At 37.0% G+C, this 23,437-nt stretch overlaps 1 protein-coding gene across 2 annotated transcripts; it reads left to right on the forward strand.

Annotated features, from left to right (window-relative positions):
- The first annotated feature begins 127 nt into the window (after positions 1–127).
- LOC106080786 (pre-mRNA-processing factor 39) lies at positions 128–22,842 on the forward strand. Of its 2 annotated transcripts, XR_001220266.2 has the most exons (9): positions 169–211; positions 698–801; positions 1,066–1,981; positions 3,145–3,374; positions 3,439–3,564; positions 9,190–9,464; positions 13,205–14,470; positions 21,975–22,332; positions 22,395–22,842. XR_001220266.2 is itself a non-coding variant. In XM_013242334.2 (8 exons), the coding sequence occupies exons 1-8, from the start codon at positions 169–171 to the stop codon at positions 22,243–22,245; spliced, it is 3,231 nt and encodes a 1,076-aa protein (XP_013097788.2). In that variant the 5' UTR covers positions 128–168; the 3' UTR covers positions 22,246–22,841. The 2 variants fall into 2 exon arrangements, 1 of the variants encoding a protein (XP_013097788.2); XM_013242334.2 differs by having other exon boundaries at positions 128–211; positions 21,975–22,841.
- Positions 22,843–23,437: the final 595 nt, after the last annotated feature.

The raw sequence follows: 23,437 nt of genomic DNA on the forward strand, positions 1-23,437 counted from the left end.
ACACTACCTGGGTTAATACGTCGTGCGAGGCATCGGTCTCAATGTTGCCTCTTTTTGTATAGTCCCAACCAACATCGATAACAATGTTCACATTATCGATAAACAAAATCGGTTTACCTTCTTTCTAGTCGCAGAACAGAGGTTGTCAAACACGCCGATTGCATAAAAATGGCGTCTACGGAAAACAACGTTTTGGAAAATGAAAATCCTGGTAAGTTATTGGAGCTGGAAAACACGTAATTATAAAGAAAAAATTGCATTTCAAACGTGATAATCTTTTGCCAATTAATTGTAATTTCATATTACACTGGAAAAACGTAGCTTTTGGCGTATATGTATATACATATTTATCTGTGTTCGACACAATGTGTGTACCGTAAATAGAACATTTATAGCTAATCGCATAGTACTGATGGATGACTGAGGTAAAATTCTGATTCGGAGGACGCACAATTGGAACCAATTTAGAGTTATATATAAATATAAGTTAGATATATATTGACCCTATCCATTTGAGGTTCAAAAATCAGGAATTCATACGTTTTTTTTTGTACGTTTGTGTTGTTATCTATTGTCTGATTCTTATTTGGATGTATTCGCTTCCAATCGGGATTGCTTCATGTTCTTGTGCGTAGCCGGTTAAGCAGGATAATATTGCAAATTCTAGATATACACATATATGTTTTTGTTGTTACAGGACGTCGCACTCGTTCGGGAAGACGTACATCAACAACACAACCTATGGCTTCACCTGCCAGAGCTACCAGGCGTTCAAAGAAAGCTCAACAGGAACACCAAGAGGTAAGTGCTATATTCATGTACATGTATGTATAACGAATAATATACCTATGATGAAATGAATGCATTAATTGTTAAGCACGTGTGGCGTAGTTCCATGTGCTTATGAAGACTTTCAATGTCAATCCATTTGGTTTGGAACATTGGGAGAAATTGTGATTTTTTGCAAGGGCCATCTGATTTTGTATCAAATAAGCTAGACTAAAATACAATATTTGTAAAACGATTCATTTGTAATGTAATGTGCCCCGTTATGTATATTTGCAGCTGATTGAACAGCCCGAAGAAGGATTAGAAGAAGAACAAGAACAGCCAAGTTTTATAGAGGAAATGATGGCGGAAGCAGCACAAGGAGTCGTTTTAATGGACAGCGAACAAGAGCAAAGCGATCTACACATACAGCAGACAGTAACCGTAGCAGAGGAGGATGTAGATGATATTTCTGGAGAAGATAATGCAAATGTAATTTCTGAGGCAAATTTGGACGATAAATCGTCATCTTTTCCATTTGGACCTGAAGGAGGTCATTCGGAAACTTCAGAAGATGTGGGTGACCATCAGGATATTGAGAAGAATATAATTGAAGAAAATCAACAAAATGCACAAGAAAACTCGTTGCTGGCCTCTCTAGCTGGCGATAATGCCAACAGTTTACCCTCTGTGGGTGGAGGAGATTCCGAAAAGGAAAACTTTGAAGCTAAAGTCCTTAATCATGATGATATTGTAGATAATTGCGAAAAGATGGACTCTGAAGATTCACTCTCCGAACCGGCCATAGTCAGTGACATTCCCATTTCAGGCGGTGATATAAGTGATGCCACAATACAAAACACAGAAATTATATCCGAAGATGAGTTGCCACTTCCAACAAAACCAGAAATAAATGATGCAGAGGAAGTTTCCGATGAAGAATTGCCGGCACCACAACGGGCCGAGTTGCCACCAGATGCCGAGGTTATTTCCGAAGATGAACTTCCCACAGGGGCTGATAAACGCAGCCCATCGCCATCCCGCACCACTGAAACATCAAGGAAAAAACGCAAAGCAGATGATGAAGCCGAAACGGCTAAGGATGTTGTTGATTCGGATCAAATCAAAAAGGATGAACAATACAATCCCATGAGCCCAACTAGTGAGAGTAACGATTCAACAGCACCCATGGAAAAGAAGGCAAAAATAGAAGGTACGTTCAATTGTTTTTACCCAGGTCAAAACTTGACCGGAAATTGATATTCGCACAAGTACTTAAACTTAGAGGTTGCTTTTTAAGTAAACTCTTCGCAGGACACAGGAAAGCGGACAAAAGCGATGTGTAGCAATATACTATTAATTTGCCAAATGTCACTCAAATGTACATACATATATGGTCCTCTAGCAGTGTTTATGTTCTTAACGCATTGTACCAAAATCAGTAAGATCGCCCTTGGGATCAAAGCTGGAAGTCTAGAAACTAATGGCTCGATGGAGGCAACCAAATTTAGTTGCTTTCTGAACGTGCAAAATTGTTATACAAATATCCATTTTTGTATTAAATGGCATTTCATTTTTATTAGCAATTTATCTAGTTACTAATTTGGGGATTTGTTTCAAAAGGACTTTTGCTAGCACTTAATTTCCGTGTAGGCATGTCCGGTTAAGGTCTCATCAAAGCCCCCTGATAGTAATGTTGGTTGCGAGCTCGTTTTAAATTTTAACTGCCTAATGGGTCGATTTTGGATTATAACTCAACTATAGTCGGAGGCCACAGTAGCGCAGAGGATAGCATGTCCGCCTATGACGCTGAACGCCTGGGTTCGAATCGTGGCGAGACTATCAGAAAAACATTTCACGGTGCTTTTCCCCTCCTAATGCTGGCAACATTTGTGAGGTCCTATGCCATGTAAAACTTCTCTCCAAAGAGGTGTCGCACTGCGGCACTCCGATCGGACTCGGCTAGAAAAAGGAGGCGCCTTATCATTGAGCTTAAACTTGAATCGGACTGCACGCATTGATATGTGAGATGTCTGCCCCTGTTCCTTAGTGGAATGTTCATGGGCAAAATTGTGAATTTGCAATAGTTGCGTTGCCAGGGGATAAAAGCATAAAATAAAAACTATTATAAAGTTGGAATCTTTTATCAGTATCATTCAATATGAGTGTTGAAACTATCAGCTACTAAGAAAATTGTAAGAAAATTTCCAGTTGGCAACGCAATTGAAGTTTGGTTGCAATCCATAATCGACCCAAAAGTGAGCCTACAACGAACTGCCACTGTTACTTAACTTAACCTAACCTATCTCAACAAGAATTTACCGGACGGAATAACGAAAACAATTTACTCTAATAGAATATTAATTTGTATTTTAGAATCAGAACCTAAAGACAAAGAGAAACGTAAAGAAAAGGAAAGGGAAAAGGATAAAGAGAGCCACAATTCCACCTCCAGTAAAGACAAAGAAAAAGAAAAGGAGCGTGAAAAGGAAAAAGAGAAGGAACGCAAAAAGTTGCCCGACCTTGATAAATATTGGCGTGCTGTCAAAACAGATCCTGCTGATTTTACCGGTTGGACATATCTGCTACAATATGTAGACAATGAGGTATTTTGTTGTATTTTATTTTTGGGGATAACATTCTGTTAAATTTGAAAATTCTTTTATTCAGTCTGATGCTGAAGCTGCCCGAGAAGCATACAATGCTTTTTTGGCTCATTATCCCTATTGTTACGGCTACTGGCGTAAATATGCCGATTACGAAAAGCGTAAGGGTATTAAGGCGAACTGCAACGCGGTGAGTACCATACGAATACAATCAAATGCATTTTTTGAAATACGTTGTATTTTTCATAATGAAATTTATTATAAATTAATAAAAATAAAATATTTGTTGAACAAAAAAAACCAAACCCTAAAAAAGAAACTTTCAACAATAACAAGTCGAGGTGAACCGGGACACTTCCATTGGTTCAGTTTCGTTGCTTTGGCGAAATTGAACAATAACCCAGGATACTAGGGAGAGTGGGATGTTGGATGGGGGAAAGCGGTGTTATTATTGTTTTTGTTTTATATATTTCTATTTTTTTACACTTCGAAAATGTAGAAACTGCACGTTTGATTTCTTGTTTCTTTTGATTCTTTTTATTATTTTTTTTTTCCTTTAATTGTTGTAATATGTCTGTTTTTTTTTTTGTTGTTAAAAATCATACCAAATAGTTTGTGTTTTATGGTTTAAATTAAAAAACATATTTCAAAACACCATTCAGGCGTAAGTACAAATGGAGTATAAAGTGAAATTTTATCAAATTTGTATATAAAAAATATTTTAACAAAATATACTTTGGCAATCTTATATATAATACAATATATAGAAAAATAAGTTTATAATAATTATGATTATATATGTATGTGTATTTTTATAGTATTTATATTTAACCAAAGTCTAAAAATCACAGCAGTTTAAATTACCCAAGACAATGTAATAGGGCTGCAATAAATGTGTGTGTTTGTTGTGCGGTGTTGTTGGCCAACATTGGCATTCTCCAAATCACAATTTCCTTAAATGGTTTTGGTTTCGAGTTTTAAAAACAATCTGAGGAATATCTGTTCTAATTTCATTTCTTTTAGTATTTTGGTTTTCATTAAGAATACAATTCGCTTATTTCAGTTTAAATCTTGATGATACCAATGAATCTGAACGCCTGGGTTCAAATATTGAACTTAAGTAAAAATTTTTCAATTAGCCAATTTCTTTAGACATGTAAAATTTCTCTACGACTTAATCGTACAGCAGATATATAAAAAATTGTTAATTGTTACTTAGGTTAGAATATGTCCATTACTCTCGTCCTACGAATGAAAAATAGATCAAGCAAACAAAAATGACAGCGACGAAGGCCATGCAGACCGGAGAAAGGCTCCCATTGCCGTAGATTCCGTAGGAAGGATTATGGGTAAACATAATCTTTCCAGCGCATGGCTGTATCCAGAGGTAATACTTGGTCAAATAAGCACCAACCAAAACTTTGTTTGCGTGGAATGCGTCTATCTTACCAAGAAGCTCGCACAGCTTCGGGTCCACCGATTAGTAGCATCATCAATACTCATTAGATACCTCATACTGGCTAGTACGTCAACTTTCCCTTTCCGCCATCCCTTCAGGCCCGAGACCCAGCATCTTTCCCCTTGACACGACGATGCTCCTTGCATCTCTTACCCAGTCTCCACCTCCTTTATATTGCGCGTCTCCAGAGTCTTTAGTTTTCTTGATTCAATGAACAATCCTGGACCGGTGTCCCCATCCTCCCCGGCATAAATATCCTACTTAAACTTAGAGTTTGCATTTTAAGTAGACTCTTTTGGCGGGACACAGGGAAGCGGACAGAAGCGATGTGTAGCAATATACTATAAATTTGCCAAATGGCACTGAAATGTATACAGTTTTAATTTTCTTAAGGCATTGTACCAAAATCAGTAAGATCGCCCTTGAGATCAAAGTCGGAAGTCTGCAAACTAATGGGTCGATTGTGGCAACCAACTTCAGTAATGTTGAAAGCAGATATATCGTCGTATCAAACGGGTCTAGACAACATTCATGCACACACGGTAGCGGATGGGATTAATAGCTAGTGGGTGAATGTGGTCCTTGGAGAACGACCGCTACCTATTGCACCTGAAGAAATTGACCTCCCCCGGCAAATCTGAGTTGTTCGGGCTTAATTACGATCAGGAGGATGCAACCGCCTTAATTCCCACAGAGTAAGTCATGATATCAACGTGTAGGGTACGTGTCCTGATTGTGACCTAGGATAATACGACACACGTGACCAGATCCAGATTCTACTGGATGTACACTAGCTTAGTTGCAGAGTTACTGGATCTGGATCATTCAACAGAACCAAGCTGGCGAAAGATGGAAAACAACAACAGCAAAAACCTTATATGTATATACAGAAGGGCAAGTAATAAGATGTCTCCAACCCAGAACTCCGTTTCTGGGAAAACGACGTCCAATCTGTACCTATGTTGCAAGTACCTATGCTTCGAAGCCATACAACAGCACGGGTAGTATCAGTGTTTGGTATAGTGCAAATTTCGTCTGTCTGTTGCAAAGGCTGCAATTACTTCTGCTGGCGACCGACATATAATATCGGTGTTGTCGGCTTAGGCGAGTAGCATATGTTCTTTTGTGAGTAGTGTGCCACGCTTATTCACACCTGCTTCTTGTGTAATCTTCTCCAATAGGATATTAAAGAGATCACTCGTTAGGCTGCCTACTTGTCTGAAACCTCGTTTGGTATTGAACGGTTCGGAGATGTTCTTTCCTATTTTAACTGACGAGTGTGTATCAGCAACCGTCTTCCCGCAAAGTCTTATCAGTTTGTTATTATCGTTGTTGTTACTGCCGTTGCAGTTACTCCGTATGGGGCATTCCATTGTCCGCAAACTGTGGACGAGCCCGGGAGCTCGTAGCTAAGCTTCTCGTGACAGCAATGAACACTACATATATCGGACCTCAATGTTCCAGCCTGTGTGGTGTTTACAGCTATCCCGTGTCGGGGATACAGATAGCGTGCTGAGGATATGGAAAGAAAATTTTTCCCAGCTGCAGGTGTTCGACGATAGCGGCGAAGACGATACCGCAGAACCAATCCCTGGTGATGGTATAGAATGTTTACTTCCTAGTCAGAATGAGGTCTAAGTAACTGGTACCCGAGTGAAAAACAAAAAGGCAGCAGGAGCCGATGGTTTACCCGCTGAACTGTTTAAGAACCAAGGCGAAACGCTGATAAGGCGTATGCATCAGCTCGTCTGCGCGAACTGGCTAAAAGAACGCATAACCTATGATTTGAACCTATTTCCCGTATACAAAAAGGAAGACAAGGCGGAATGGAGGAGCGTACTGTGTGAAAAAGTAAACCACAAAGACATTGAAATAATTGGGCCCTATCAATGCAGCGGCAAATCCTGCAAAAGACTCGAGAAGGATAGGTCAACTCTTACCATCTCTTCGTTGACTACAAAGCCCTATACGTGCGATGGTATTTCAAGTCATGTCTCAGTTTGGTATCCTTGCAAAATTAAAAAGACTCTGCAGGATAACGTTCTGCTGATACACGTTCCTCAGTAAGAATAGGAAAACTCCTTTTAGAACCCTTCAATACCAAACGAGCTTATCCTGTGATCAGATCGATACATTGGTCGGTCACCTTGGCACCCCCGTAAACGATACTAATGACACCAGTTTTCAAGTAAAGCAAAAAATAATACTGACAAACAGATGCTACTTTGGATTGAGCTCGCATTTAAGAAACAAGGCCATCTTTCGACAGACGATGATTACACTATACAAGACTCCGATACTTACCGTGTTGTAGGTTCCGAGGCATGGGTACTTATGAAAGCGGGCGAGGCTGTGCTTGGAGCTTTTGAGAGAAAAATTCCTCGTAATTTGTAGCATTCCCTCCTGGAGGCCATCGTAGCATTAACCTCTAGCATGTCCGCCTATGATGCTGAATACCCGGGTTAGAATATTCTTCTTTCCAAAAAGGTGTCGCACTGCGGCACGCCATTCGGACTCGGCTATAAAAAGCAGGTTGCACTCATTGATATGTGAGAAGTTTGCCCCTGTTCCTTAGTGTAATGTTCATGGGCAAAAATTGCAAAAAATTGCATTTAGCATTCCTCTCCTTCTGCATAAATAAGTTGTGTTTTAGTCAACACATTAAAGCTTTGTGGGATCCCCACTGTAGTCGAGGAGTGGGGATACCGGAGGAAAAGCAGTCCTCTTACTTAGGTGGCTAGCGAATGTTTATATCAGATTCGTATTTATTTACATCCAATGCATGATCTATATGCCTTTTTAGGGACGTTTGGGAGGGGCGTGAACCTAGCCATATTTAAAGGGCTCTAAAAAATGGTCTGAGAACTCTAAACCCTTTTGGGATATGCTCTACTGGCCCCATGCTATCACGTTTACTTAAAATTGTCGATACGAGTTTTGATTACAACACCATTGTGTCTGCATAGGGTTGCGGGTGTTCGCTAAGGTCTATATTTGGTCCGTCTGATGAGTGATTGTAATCAATGCAACCTCATCATATCCTGGAGGATATCTTGTAACCCCTCTTTGTATGAGGCGGTTGTGCGTGGATCAGCGAGTTGTTGAAGATTTACGTTCTTAAACATCCAAATGTTGTTGTTGTTGTAGCAATGTGTTATACACTGAGGCGGCAGCCCTTGCCAATGAAGAACTTCATCGGGTAAATCCGGTACGTACAATCGGAAGCCAAATAGTCTTCTTCTAATCCCTACGTAGCAGCTTAGGAGAAATTGTTTAGTCCTGATGTAGATGGTCAATGTTTGTCATCTGATGGCAGCCTGCGTGATACTTAACGCTGCGTTTTGACAAGTCAGTAGGATTCTCTATTGTGTCTCGCTCACTCCTAGGGCCCATACTGGAACAGCTTAATTCGTCATCGGTGGACTAATTTCGCCTTGTTGGTTGTCAATAGGGAGGGTTTTTTTGCGCAATCCCCAAGTGCCGCCGTCCGAAGATTTGAGGGCCAGTTTGTTGTTTCTTCTCTTATTGCAGACTGTAGCAGCATAGACTGACGGCGAGATTTTTTGGATTTTTCGGATATATTTGTCCATGTAAATTTCAGAGTACGACTTCTGAAAAATTCCGCCATAGCTTAGAGGTAAATATTTATACATTCGCACAGCCCACTGATGTCATTGACCGCGCCAGGATAGAGCAGTTGTCTGCATATGAAATTATTTCCGCGTCAGCAGGGGGTTAAGGGAGCTTGTGGAGGTGAAAATTAAACTAGATGGGGGAGAGGATACCTTTTGGGGAACATCCAGGAGTTGTAGCGTTCTCGTTTCCTTCCCAGGAGTTGTAAAGCTCCCGTTTGCATTTTACATTCTTGTTCTCACATGATACAATATCATAGTTTCTAAACTCATCCAATCAGCTGATTTTCATTAAGGATGGGTATTATCTTTTTAAAAGTCTCGATAGGTACAACACAAAATCAAAATTTTCTCAAAACGAGCCTGACAAATCCAGCTAGCTATTTGAACAGATATTTTCAGATTAATAACTTGTTTCCATAATTAAAATATTTAATTTTCCCAAAACCAACAATCCTACAATCGTCATCCTTACTATCCTTACACACCCACAGTCACACACACTCACATCTTAAAAGTTGAAATGTCTGTGTTAAAACCACCCACCCAAAACTAAGCCAATTGCAAACAGTTAAGTATCTGTGAAGTACATATCCCACTAAACATATGTCAAAAATCTCTTCTTTTTCTTTCTGGTTTCTTTCCTATTTCCAACATAAATTTCCTCCCCCCATACCCACCCGTCCACAACAATCAATCAAATATCAAATCACATAAACTTTAGGTTTTCGAGCGTGGTTTGGAATCTATACCTTTATCGGTGGATTTGTGGATACATTATCTGTCGCATGTTAAGACCACTCAACCAGATGACGAAGACTTCATTCGATCACAATTTGAGCGTGCTGTGAATGCCTGTGGCCTTGAATTTCGTTCGGACAAGCTATGGGATGCATATTTGAAGTGGGAAAATGAAGGCAAACGTTATACAAATATGGTCAATATCTATGATCGACTCCTGGCTATACCGACACAAGGATATAGTGGTCATTTTGATAAGTAAGTAAAAAAAGATATAATAATACAATTATATAACTACATCAACGATCTGCTAAATAGCCAGTCTCGTATATTGCTTTGTCTGTGCAGTTTATCGCCCCAATTGAGAAGCCGTTGTCGTATTTACCTGCGCTGCTATAATCACACATATATATTTCTAGCTTTGAAAAAGCATTAAATTTTTCTTGAATATAAAGCTATGTAAACTGCTTAATAAAGTCATATTTGTAGCATTAACTAAATGTCAAATTTTCATGTGTGAAAATTTTGTTAGCAAAGATCGTAAAAAATGGGTCTTGATTTCTTTTTTTTTTTTTTGTTTTAAAAGCATTATTTTCTTATGGGTTTGATAGATATGAAATTATATATGTATTTAAATATAACGAAAGACTCATTTGCTAAGGTGCTCAAAAATGTAATTTTCTCAAAGTTCTTCGGTTTAGTGCGTTCTCATTCAATCTTTAACTCTTAGTTTCGACATATTTTCCTCCATTTGGTCTGTCCCTGCTGGTTTAAACCATCCAAATAAGTCGATTCAAATGCCTTTGTTTTTTTCCATTCTCTCAACATGTCCTAGTTACCGCAGGAATGTGGTTCATACGACATCAGATTAGTCCCTTTATCTTATGGAGTACTAGCATACCCCCGGACGCTTCACTTTCCCCGATGCTACACCTAATATCAAGATATAACTGTATACCAATTTGAAAATCTTCAGCCTAATCCGTAAAGAAAGTGCCATTTGTACGTTTTAGTACCTAAATGTACGAATTTCAAAAAAAAAATCTAGTCTCCCAAAGTACACTGTCAAGATGTGTATCCTAATTTTGCGAGCTTTAGCTCAATTTATAAAAAAAGTACAAATGTGTAAGGGAAATTCCAAATAGTACCTTCTTAATTCTAGCCGTTCGCTGTAGACGAAGATGAGCTATTGGGTTGCCCAAAAAGTAATTGCGGATTTTTCAATAGTCGGCGTTGAAAAATTTTTTCACAGCTTGTGACTCTGTAATTGCATTCTTTCTTCTGTCAGTTATCAGCTGTTACTTTTAGCTTGCTTTAGAAAAAAAGTGTAAAAAAGTATATTTGATTAAAGTACATTCTCAGTTTTATTAAAAATGCATTTACTTTATTTTAAAAAATCCGCAATTAATTTTTGGACAACCCAATATTTCATACTATTTTGCACTTTTTGGTACCAAAATGTAGGAATTTTGAAAAAAATAATCTGTCACTTAACATATATTTCCTAGTTGTACCTGTTTATTTGCCACAATTCAGAGCTCTAGCTCAATCCGCATAGAAAGTACCAAATAGTAACAATTGCGGTACTAAACGTACATTTTGTTCCGTTTAGAGTACTTTTTTCATATCTCTTCTTTCCATTTCTTCTTTATTTCGCAGCAGATATTATTTTGAGTAAAATTTTCGATTTCCTAGCTCCACCCTATCGCCCTGTGAAAAGTTAGCCCTTTCTTACCTTTTTGGCACCTAAATGTAAAAATTTCCAAAAACTCATTCACTCACCCAATTAAGGTTACCATTGTGTACATGTCCGTGAGAAAAAGTTAACTTTAACTAGTAGAGACACAAACCATTTCAATTTTCAGCGTAATGTTAACATGTTAACAGAGTTCTTTTAACAGCAAATATTTTATAATAAAAAAACGATTTTAGCTCGAAATTCCGCATAAAAAACAATATAAATCCAAAATATATCACAAACCCTTCAAATTTCCCAAAAAATATTAAAATGATGTAAATATTTACCATTTTCACATATATAAAATAACTTTTCTATTGGAGGAAAAAAGATATTGGCGATTTTCGAATGTATTGGCCATATCAGAGAAATTTCACTTTAGAGAAAGATGAGCCCACTTGGGGATTTATTACATAGACCAAGGACTTTCCAGAAATGTTTCAACTGGTCACCAAAGTATTGAAGGAAAAAATATTGGCCATTTTCGAATGTATTGCGGATCACAGAAATTTCACTTTTTAGAAAGATGAGCCCACCCTAGCGGACTGAGAAATAGTGCGTCAATCATCGCTTGGAGATTTTTTGTATAGACCAAGGACTTTCCAGAAATGTTTTAACAGACCCCCAGAAAATTGAAGGAAAAAAGAAATTGGTCATTTTCGAATGTATTGTATTACGGATCAGAGAAATTTCACTTTTTAGAAAGATGAGCCCACTGTGGCGGACTTAAAAATAGTGCATCAATCACCGCTTGGGGATTTATTGTATGGACCAAGGACTTTCCAGAAATATTTTAACCGACAACCAGAGTATTGAGGAAAAAAAGATATTGGCCATTTTCGAATGTATTGCGGATCAGAGAAATTTCATTTTTTAAAAAGATTAGCCCACTGCGACGAACTGAAAAGTAGTGCGTCAATCACCTATTGGGGATTTGTTATATGGACCAAGGGCTTTCCAGAAATCTTTTAACCGACTCCCAAAGTTTTGAAAGAAAAAAGATATTGGCCATCTTCGAATATATTGGCCATCAGTGTTACGGTTGTGCCATTTTAGTATGGCACTTTTTAATGGTGCCACTTACAACCATACTTTTTTAGGTTTTTGGGCCACGTTTCCACTCCTCTGAGCCAGTTTTCAAAAAACATTCTTTTATTGCGTGTTAATCGTAGGTGCTACTCCCCTCACCATTGTTGACGGCATCTATGAAGAGGAGTCGCTCAGCGGCACGCAGTTCGGACTCGGTTAAAAAAAGACCCTTTTTTATTGGACCTAATCTCCAATGTTCATGGGAATATTCACTTGCAAACATTGGGGTCTTTGCTACTTCATTATTTAGTTGGTTAAGTGGCGTCAGTTTGTCCGTCAATATCTCGAAACATGAGTGAAACTGCTCCATATTTTGCAAAAGTGATTCTTTTTGTTGTATATTAAGATAATTCCCATGGCAAGAAAGTCAGAAAAACTGGTTGAAAAGTATACGATTAGAAATTTTGTTTCTGTCCGTCCACTTAAATTAAATTTTCGGTTAAAGTTTTGACCCCCTGGAGACAAAATTTTTGTTTAATTTAGCTGAATTTGTCCATATGATGTTTTGTTACGTCTTTCAATATTCACGCCATAGTCTCAAGAGCGATAGAATCGTCCAAAGAACTTGTAATACATTGGGAAAGACATGTACAATTCGTTTTCACCGAACTTTACGCCTTTATAAGGTGTGGTACCATTTAAGAAAAAAATTCAACTTTTTCCAACGAATGTTACTTTTTATGCCACTTTGTGTAACGCTGTTGGCCATATCAGAGAAATTTTACTTAAGAGAAAGATGAGCCCTCTCTGGCGGACTGAAAAATAGTTAGTGATTTATTATATGGACCAAGGTCTTTCCATAAATGCTTTAACCGACCCCCAGAGCATTAAAGGAAAAAAGATATTGGCCGTTTAAAACTTCTATACAAATAAACTAAACTTGAATCGGACATCACTCAATGATATGCGGAAAATCTTCCTGTTTCTTGGGTAATTACTCTCCCTATAAAAATGTGCTGCATTTTTCAATGAACGAAGGGTTTATCGTCGAGAGAAAGGCATTGACTATGGCTTTTGCCAAGTTAAAACTAATCAGAGCCGTTATATGGTAACATACACTATTTCATCTTGCGTAACACTGTCTTATTTACAATTCTTTTTATTTAGAGTCTAACCTTTACCAAATCAATAACAGAATTAAAAAAAAGCTCTACAATTTATACCTTTGCAGTTTCCAAGATTTAATAAACCAACACTCCATTACCAGTACAATCAAATCGGATGAAATTATCAAAATTCGTACAGAGTTACGGGAATCATCTTCAAAGTCTTCGTCAAAGTCAAAATCACGGCGTGCTAGTTCCAAAGACAAGGATCATGAATCAAAAGACAAGGACAAAGAGAAGGAGAAAGAAAAACTCGAGAAAAAACCAGAAGACAAATCATCTGAAAAAGATGCAGAAAACAATGTAGAACCTATGGCTGTTGATATTGATGAAGCCACTGCAGTGGAGGAAAAGAAACCAGCACACTTAGAAGATCTCAGCGATTTTTCCACCTTCACCGAAGAAGAAATCTCAACGATAAAAGATAAAGTTATATCGATAAGACGTAAATTACACAAAAGCACAGTTGCTGCTGTTACTGCCCGATGGACCTTTGAAGAGGGCATTAAACGGCCCTATTTCCATGTGAAACCTTTGGAACGATGTCAGTTAAAGAACTGGAAAGACTATCTGGACTTTGAAATTGAGAAAGGTGATAGAAAACGCATTTTGGTTCTATTCGAACGGTGTCTTATAGCATGTGCTCTTTACGATGAGTTCTGGTTGAAAATGATCCGCTATTTGGAAACAATATTGGCGGAGCCAGGAATAGCGACCGTTTTAAGCGATGTCTATCGCCGAGCATGCGAAATCCATCATCCCGATAAGCCTAGTCTACATTTGATGTGGTCCGCATTTGAAGAGTGCCAATCGAATTTCGATAAAGCTGCCGAAATTTTGGTAAATCTAGAGAATAGGGTGCCTAATCTTCTGCAAGTTGCCTATAGACGCATAAATATAGAGCGTCGCCGCGGTGACAATGACAAATGTAAGTCATTATATGAGCATTACATAGCAACAGCCAAAAATAAAAATATTGCTGGTAGCTTGGCGATAAAATATGCTCGATTCCTGAATAAAATATGCCTTGATCTGGAGTCTGGCTTGAGGGTTTTGCGTCAAGCTCTTGAAAAAGATAATGCCAATACACGGGTAGCCTTGCAAATGATAGATCTGGCACTGCAGCGACCAACAGTGGACGAAGACGAAGTTGTTCTGATAATGGATAGGTTTATGGCCCGAGAAAATATTGAGCCGGAACAGAAAGTTTTATTTGCTCAAAGAAAAGTGGAATTCCTAGAAGATTTCGGTAGTACTGCCAAGGGATTGCAAGAAGCACAACGAGCTCTACAGCTGGCTTTAAACAAAGCCAATGAAGCAAAGAAGAAACGGTATGTTTTTGAACTTCTATATAAACTTAGTGCATTCTTATTGTAACAACTTTAAAAGGGGAAAGATAGATTTAGATTTATTTGGTTGTTTTCACATACAATGAACTTATAATTACAGTATGTGAGATATCAATGAAATTTAAAACAGTCTTATACGTCTATCATTTTTGTATACATTGTATTGTATTGAACCAAGATTCGCAAACACATATAGACATTTCCAAACATTTCAAAATGATGACGAAATTCATATCTTTTGTTTCTCAGACTTTCTGCATTAATATGACCGAATTCGCTCAGTATTGATTGTAGTCTTGGCATATATAAGTCACGATAGGAATAAATCGACGGTAGTATCTTTTTTATTTTTTTTTTTTTTTTATTTATTTATTTATTTATTTATTTATTTATTTATTTGGTTTCACATACAACAAGATTTAAAATCTTATAATTACAGTATGTGATTAGAATCGTTATTCTAACAAAGGGATCATTAAGTTCGGCTTTAATTTTAATTACATTAGCAATAAAAATCAATAATCAATAATCAATAATCAATAATTCATTAACAAAAATTAATTGAGAGGAAGAATAGGAAAAACAAATCACTTAATTTATAGGCTTTGAAAGTATTTTGTAAGATTTTGTTTGAACTTATTTGCGTCGCCATTAAGTTGTATTGATGATGGGAGGGAGTTCCAAAGACGGGTAACGGTGAAGAAAAATTGCCACTCCGATACCAGCAATTTATGGCGCATTGGTACAATTAAAATCCTTCTGTTGGTTCTACCAAGCTGCAGTTTATCATACAAGTACGATGGTGTTTTAGTATATATAATTTTGTGTAAAAGTACCAGTGATTTAATATTCAGAACGTTTGCAATATCCACTCCATACAGGCTTTTACGAAAAGCTGAACAACTCTCAAATCTTTTCAGTCCATAAACGTATCTTAGGATCGAATTGTATGCAACTTCTAGTCTATGTTTGCTTCTTGAATCGCAGTTTGTAAATAATTCGCTTCCATAAATTAGAACCGGTATAAGATAGGATTTGGCCAAGAGGGTTCGAATGTGAATAGGTGTAAAATATTGTGTCTGGTATAACGTTCTCAGCATACCAAAGACTTTTCCAGTGGCAGCAACAACATGATCACTCCATGTTAGGGTTTGATTAAAAATAACGCCCAAGTTTTTTGCCTTGGGAACTTGTAAAATGTTTTGATTTCCAATCTTGACCAAATGTTCGCATGTAACTGCACTCGTTCGGTTATTTATAAGTAAAAAGTTTGATTTTTTGGGATTTATCATAAGATGGTTTGCTAGGGCCCACGAGTAAATTGCTTGTAAATCCGTATTAAGCTTCATTATACCCTCAGAAATTTGCGATTTGGGACAGTTTAAATATATTTGCACGTCATCTGCATAGATATGTATTTTTGTATGTTTAAGAATGTTTGGTAATTCGTTAATATACAAGCAGAATAGAAGTGGGCCTAAAATTGACCCTTGAGGTACGCCAGCTTTAACAGGCAGTGGTTTGGAAGTAACTTTTTTTATTACTACGGACTGAGTTCGACAGTTTAAATAGTTTGAAATCAGTCTCACTGCGGTGATAGAAAAATTAAAGTTTTGTTGTAGTTTTCTGCATAGAGTATCGTGATTGACGCAGTCAAAAGCCTTTGAGTGGTCCAGTAAGACTAGAAATGTTATAAGTCCGTCATCAATGCCAGATCGTATATTTTCAGCGACATCAACTAAGGCCGTAATACAGCTATGCTTGGGACGAAATCCAGATTGATGTACGGTGAGCAATTCATGGCGCTGAAGATACTCGCCAATTTGTAAATGTATAATACGCTCAAACGCTTTTGATAGGTACGGCAAAATGGCTATAGGGCGATATTCATGGTTTCCGGTCGACTTTGGAATTGGAAGTATTTTAGAGTGTTTCCATGCCCTAGGGTATTGGGCCGTAGTTATAATAGTGTTGAACAAGTAGGTAATATATGGAGCTATACTTGGCAAGACGATTTTTACAAACTGTGGATATATGTTGTCAAATCCAGCAGCATTTGATTTAATGGACAGACAGCTGCTAATGACATCACCTGGATACACACATGAAAATTCGAAGCTGGAAAATGATGGAAATATTGGATATCGCTGTGGAATTAAATTGATATTTTGGGAATGGGAACTGGGCTCATGGTTAGTGGGAGTAGATACGAACATTTTATTGATGTCATCAGGATTTGCGTCGATATTAACGCAACTTGACTTGCCTATACCAATTTCCCTAATAGTTTGCCATTTGCTCTTCGAATCCATCGCAGAACGGAATCTATTTTCGTAATACGTTGCCTTCGATTTTTTTATGGCTTTATTGACTTCCGTTCTCACTGCTCGGAAATCATCGTAGAGTTGTGGAGTTTTGAACCTTTTCCAACGTTTATACACCATATCTCTTTTCCTTATTAGCTCCGTTATATTTTCATTAAACCAGCATTTATCATTTTTCCTTATTCTTGTTTTTTTTAACGGCACCGAACATTCTAGCAAATGTGTTAGATTTTTGTTGATAAAATCCAGTTGATCATCTGTTGACTGAAAATCGTATATTGCATTCCAATTAATGTTAGAAAGTTCATGTGATAATGTATTAAAATTGGTTTTCGAAAAGTTAAAAAATGGCTGTTCCTGATCCTCTGGTGGTGGATGGGAGTCATAAGTCATAAGGATTAAGTCATGCCTGGAAAAACATGGTACGCTTAGCTGATCATAGAGTAAAACTTTGGTAGGGCTATCTACCAGAAAAATGTCCAGAAGACTATTTGAAGAATTTGAAAAGTGAGTTGGTGTATTTGTGTTTACGGTGTGAATGCCGATTGATTTAAAAGTATCCGTTAATCTGGTATCGTTCAGCAAATTGCTGTTTAAGTCGCCGGCTATGATTATGTCAACAAAATTGACAGTGATGTCCATCATGGCAGTAATTAGCGAATCATATGGGATCATACAATTTGGTCTATAGATAGAGCCAATTAGTGTTTTCCGATTATGTATCATTGATTCAATAAAAACGTATTCGATTTTATTATCTTCCGTAGATTTCGAGACGGGTTTGAAAGAAAACTTCTTTTTAATGTATATTGCAACGCCTCCGCCAACGCTACGCCTGTCATTTCTTACGACATTGTAATCGGAAGTGTTGATAATGTTGTCTGTAATGGATGCACTGAACCAGGTCTCGGAAACGCATATAACGTCCACGTTTGATTGCTCAAAAATATACCTGAATTCATCTATTTTATTTTTTAAACTTTGTGCGTTAATGTGACAAATATTTAGACCCTTGTTCTGCCTGCAGAGTATACTTATCATATTTCGTACTCCATCAGTGGAACTCGATGCGTTATTTCCAGCAGACATTTAATTGAGTGGATGGCAACGCAAAATAAGTTATATAATTTACAGAAATAAAGATTTGGACAAAAAAGGATTTGTTAAGAATACGATGTTTAGCTTTTAAAATTATGGTATAGAAAAATGTAGCATTTAAAATTATAGTACGGAAAAATTTAATTGGTGTTGTCGGGCGAGAGAAAAAATTGATTAAATTGATTAAGTTGGACAATGGTTTCAATTAATATAAGTTCATTATTAGCGGCAGATTTGACGTAGATTAGGCCTCGTCGGGAAAAGGCAGATGTCTTCTGTTTCTTCAATTTAATACTCGATTGCAAAATTTTGAAGTTCATAGGAGAAAGGTTTTCATTGGCATATACAGCTGCGGTCAACATAATAGCACCAATATAAATTTTTCAATACAATTGGCGGCTTTATTCCATATAACCCCTTTAAATTTTTGTTTCAACGATTGTGTTTAAGTTTGAGGTTTGCAAATCAGTGGATTTTGATCAGGCTTTTTGAAAAAATTTAAAAATCAAGCAGTCAAAATAATAGCACTTCATATAACGAATTGGCCAAAAATAATGTTGATACAATAGAAGCAGGTACTAATTAGAGTTTGGAACAATGAAAATTTTTATTTTTGATATTCGGCGACGTGTTCCTTTTATGAAATGACAACAAAGCTTTCCAACTTAATTGACAAGATTTTGACATCTTTCTTAGGAAAAGAGCTCCAAATAGCATATATAACATTTCATTGGCTTTAATTTTTGTTTTTTTTTTTTTTTTGGATTTCTTGAATACTCCCCTTACATAATTTCTGTTCACAAATTTTCATTCGAGTTTAAATTATGTGATTTTCTGGCCACTTTATGACACCTATTGGATTGTCCGCAAACCACATTCTACTTTTTTGCCAGGGTGTTTGGGACAAGTGCCCTGTTGGAAGACCCAAACCAGTGGCATTTCACAGGAGGCATATGGTAGTACAATGTACTTAAGAATGATGACATATTGGATTGTCTCCATGATATTTCTAATCCAATATATGTGTCCAAAAATTTGGTACGAAAACTAAACCCATACCATTATATTGAAATCCCATGCTTTTCAGGTTTTTTTTTTTTGATGCAAAGCAGTTTTTTTTTTGTTAGGAGGTCTTTTCAACAAGCATCGAGCGCCCTTTTCACCAAATCTCACTAATTTGAACTCATTCGTGCAAATAACTTTCCTCTAGTTTTCATGAAGGCACTTAACATGAGCTTAAGCAAAAGTCGATTTTCTAGCTATGTGTTTAGCGGAAAGAAGGGCAACTTTCTTGGACTATACGCATTCAAATTGGTGCTCCGGAATAAACGGCGTATTATTTAATACACTTTCTGGTATATTAAGATATTTTTTAAGTTCCTCGGTAAGCATAATAATCGCTCTTTGGATTTTCAAACCAATCAATCCTTTGCCAGAAGAATGACAATTAGTTTTCGACGACATGATTTTGTTTTTAACTTAAACATAAGAGCGTTGAAGATCATTTTGTCAGCAACAGTCAATTAATTTCCATATATCCATATAAGATTTTCCATAAGTTACCAGCTTTTTTTTTTAACAACTTTTGGGTTTTTATTCGTGGAGTGCTTTCCTTGTCCCATTGCAATGTAAAATAGAATGCAACATACACCCAAGCCAGTAGTAGTAAAGGGTGATTTTTTTGAGGTTTGGATTTTCATGCATTAGTATTTGACAGATCACGTGGGATTTCAGACATGGTGTCAAAGAGAAAGATGCTCAGTATGCTTTGACATTTCATCATGAATAGACTTACTAACGAGCAACGCTTGCAAATCATTGAATTTTATTACCAAAATCAGTGTTCGGTTCGAAATGTGTTCAAATTTTGACAAATTTTGTTCAGCGATGAGGCTCATTTCTGGTTGAATGGCTACGTAAATAAGCAAAATTGCCGCATTTGGAGTGAAGAGCAACCAGAAGCCGTTCAAGAACTGCCCATGCATCCCGAAAAATGCACTGTTTGGTGTGGTTTGTACGCTGGTGGAATCATTGGACCGTATTTTTTCAAAGATGCTGTTGGACGCAACGTTACGGTGAATGAACACATTTCGAACCGAACACTGATTTTGGTAATAAAATTCAATAATTTGCAAGCGTTGCTCGTTAGTAAGTCTATTCATGATGAAATGTCAAAGCATACTGAGCATCTTTCTCTTTGACATCATGTCTGAAATCCCACGTGATCTGTCAAATACTAATGCATGAAAATCCTAACCTCAAAAAAATCACCCTTTATTAGCAGTGTGTGGTACACTGAGGCGGCAGCCCTTGCCGATGAAGGAATTCATCGGGTCAATCCGGTACATACAATCGGCTGCCTTGGGATTGCTAAGTCAGTAATCGGCTTATGTGGTCTAAAAGCTAAAAAGTAACCTCGAAAAAGAAAATTTTGAGTTAGGAATTCCGTGCTACTTACAAAATCCTTAATTGTTTTCCATACCATTCGCCTAAGTTGGTTCATGTTTGGTATCGTGTCCCAACCTAAGTACCGATTCAAAAGATAACATTATTGTCTATCTTCCCTATAATACTGAATGCAATAAAAAATATTTTAAAATATTTAAAAAATATGCAGGTAACCTTACAGGTGCTATTATTTTGACCGACACTGTACATACTGATTGGAATCAAAGCCAATGTGATGTCAACGTAATTGGGTATTAAATTTCTTTTGAATTGTCGATCATCCTTAAGATATTATTCTTGCTAAATATCGGTAAAAGCTGTACAATTGCAGTGGTTTCAATACTTTTGTAGTGAAATACCTCCCATTCTCCACCATAGGATGGGGGGTATACTAATTTCACCATTCCGTTTGTAACACCTCGAAATATGCGTCTAAGACCCCATAAAGTATTCATATTCTTGATCGTCATATTTTAAATCGATCTAGCCATGTCCGTCCGTCTGTCTGTCGAAAGCACGCTAACTTTCGAAGGAGTAAAGCTAGCCGCTTGAAATTTTGCACAAATACTTCTTACTAGTGTAGGTCGGTTGGGATTGTAAATGGGCCATATCGGTCCATGTTTTGATATAGCTGCCATATAAACCGAACTTGGGTATTGACTTCTTGAGCCTCTAGAGGGCGCAATTCTTATCCGATTGGAATGAAATTTTGCACGACGTGTTTTGCTATGACTTCGAACATCTGTGCCAAATAAGGTTCAAATCGGTCAATAACCTGATATAGCTGCCATATAAAGCGATCTTGAATCTTGATTTCTTGAGCCACTAGAGGCGCAATTCTTATCCGATTTGAATAAAATTTTGCATGAAGTATTTTGTTATGTCTTTCAACAACTGTGGCAAATACGGTTCAAATCGATTCATAACCTGATATAACTGCCATATAAACCGATCTGGGACCTTGATGTCTTGAGCCTCTAGGGTTCGCAATTATTATCCGATTTGCCTGAAATTTTGTACGACGGATCCTCCCATGACCATCAACATACGTGTTTATTATGGTCTGAATCGGTCTATAGCCCGATACAGCTCCCACATAATTCGATCTCTCTATTTTACTTTTTGAGCCCCCAAAGGGTGCAATTCTTATTCGAATTGGCTGACATTTTACACAGGTCTCCAACATATAATTTAATTGTGGTCCAAACTGGACCATATCTTGATATCGCTCTAATAGCAGAGCACATCTTTTCTTATATCCTTTTTTTGCCTAAGAGGATATGCCGGGAAAAGAACTCGACAAATGCGATCCATGGTGGAGCGTATATAAGATTCGGCCCGGCTGATCTTAGCACGCTTTTACTTGTTTTCATATAGCACAGCCATCGTGCCAACTTTTTATTCTGTTAGTTTTGTATTTTCCCTTACTCGTTGACTGCTGTTCTAAAACTCTACACTTGAATGTCATACTCAATGAAATAAATACTATTCTTCGTATTTCACTATGGGCCACCCATGAAAAGAAATCTGTAGTTGTATATATCATCATAATATCATTTCAGACTTTAACGATGTTGGTATATTGACACGGTTATATATCCTCTCTTCTCTTTCAGCGAATCAAGTCCCAGCCGAAAATCAACAGGCCACAAAGATTCCTCCGCCGCAGCCAGTGCCGCACAGGCAGGCTACAATAATGGCTCTTCGGGAGCCGCTAGTTACGGCTATAGCTCTAGCAATGCTGTAGCATATTATGGTCAACCAAATAGTGGTTCATACCCTCAACAGCAACAACAATCATCATATGATAGTTACTACAATCATTGGCAATACAATACGGGTTATAGCGGCTACGGTCAATGGGGTGGCTATACAAATTACTATTGAATATTGGAAAATAGTCATCCCATTCATCCCTTATACATTGTTGTTGTGGATAAGAAGCCTACCCGGAAGATAGTAACAACAGTAGTCGTAAATTTTACTACACACTATAATTATTAAATAATTATGATCACGCATATTTTCTTTATTAGTCTCTTAAAAGAAACATGGAAAAAATATATTTTGGCGCCAGCGTTGCAAAATACATAGAATCAAAGGAACGGAACACAAACTGGAAAATTTTTATATATATATCTCATATATATTTAATTTTAACTTTCTAGAAATTCTAACTGCAATGACCTCCTCTTGCTTTCTTTTTTGTATTACGTTTTATATGTATGTAACTAAACCAACAATCATCAAAACGTGTTTGCCAACAGTGGAGCAAAAACTTAAATGATCCAAGAATTATTGTTGTTATTTGGCACTTTTGATGTTACTATTATTTCCCTTTATATTTGACACTACCTATTACTTGTCTAAGTTTTTCGTTATTTCCAAAAAAAAAAAAAAAAACAAGAAAATACAAACTGAAAACTATTAATTTTAATTTTTTGGGGCACATAATTTAATTTGTTGTGTAAACTATTTACTACAATATCAATAAAATAAAACTCACAAATACAAATAATAAAAAATGCAAAATTTTAGTACACAAAAATTATCTAACGAAATTATTTTAAATGAGACTATAGATGTTATACTCGCATAGTTTCAAAAATTAGTTTTCAAGCAAAAATCTAAAATGCGTTTACCCAAATATTGCTTAGTCTTGTCTCACATTTCTCGTACAATGCAGAATGGCCCAAGGACGCAGGAAGAAAGAACCATGTATGACGAAAAAGACCTGCCTAGAAAAACTAGAGCTACCCTAATCCCTTTAAGATGCGAATGGTGTAGCAAATTAAACTCTTTTCTCTCGAAGTTTTTATTATAGTTATGCATTAGGTTAGGTTTAAGTGGCAATCTACCATCAGATTCACTTAGACGTTTTCGTCCATTGTGATACCACAGGAACAGAAGAAGGAAGATCCCTTCTAGTTCCTATCGTTGAACCATCCAGATCGTTTTAAAAAAGCCCAATAACTTGCGAATGTTCACATCCGCTAAATCAGACGGGTTCTTAAAGAAATTAGAACCTAGAGTGGAACTTCTTCTGACTTCTAGTGCGGGACACACACACAGAAGGTGT

The sequence above is a fragment of the Stomoxys calcitrans genome, chromosome 2 (genome assembly GCF_963082655.1).
Source record: "Stomoxys calcitrans chromosome 2, idStoCalc2.1, whole genome shotgun sequence".
Taxonomy (NCBI): Eukaryota; Metazoa; Arthropoda; class Insecta; order Diptera; family Muscidae; genus Stomoxys; species Stomoxys calcitrans.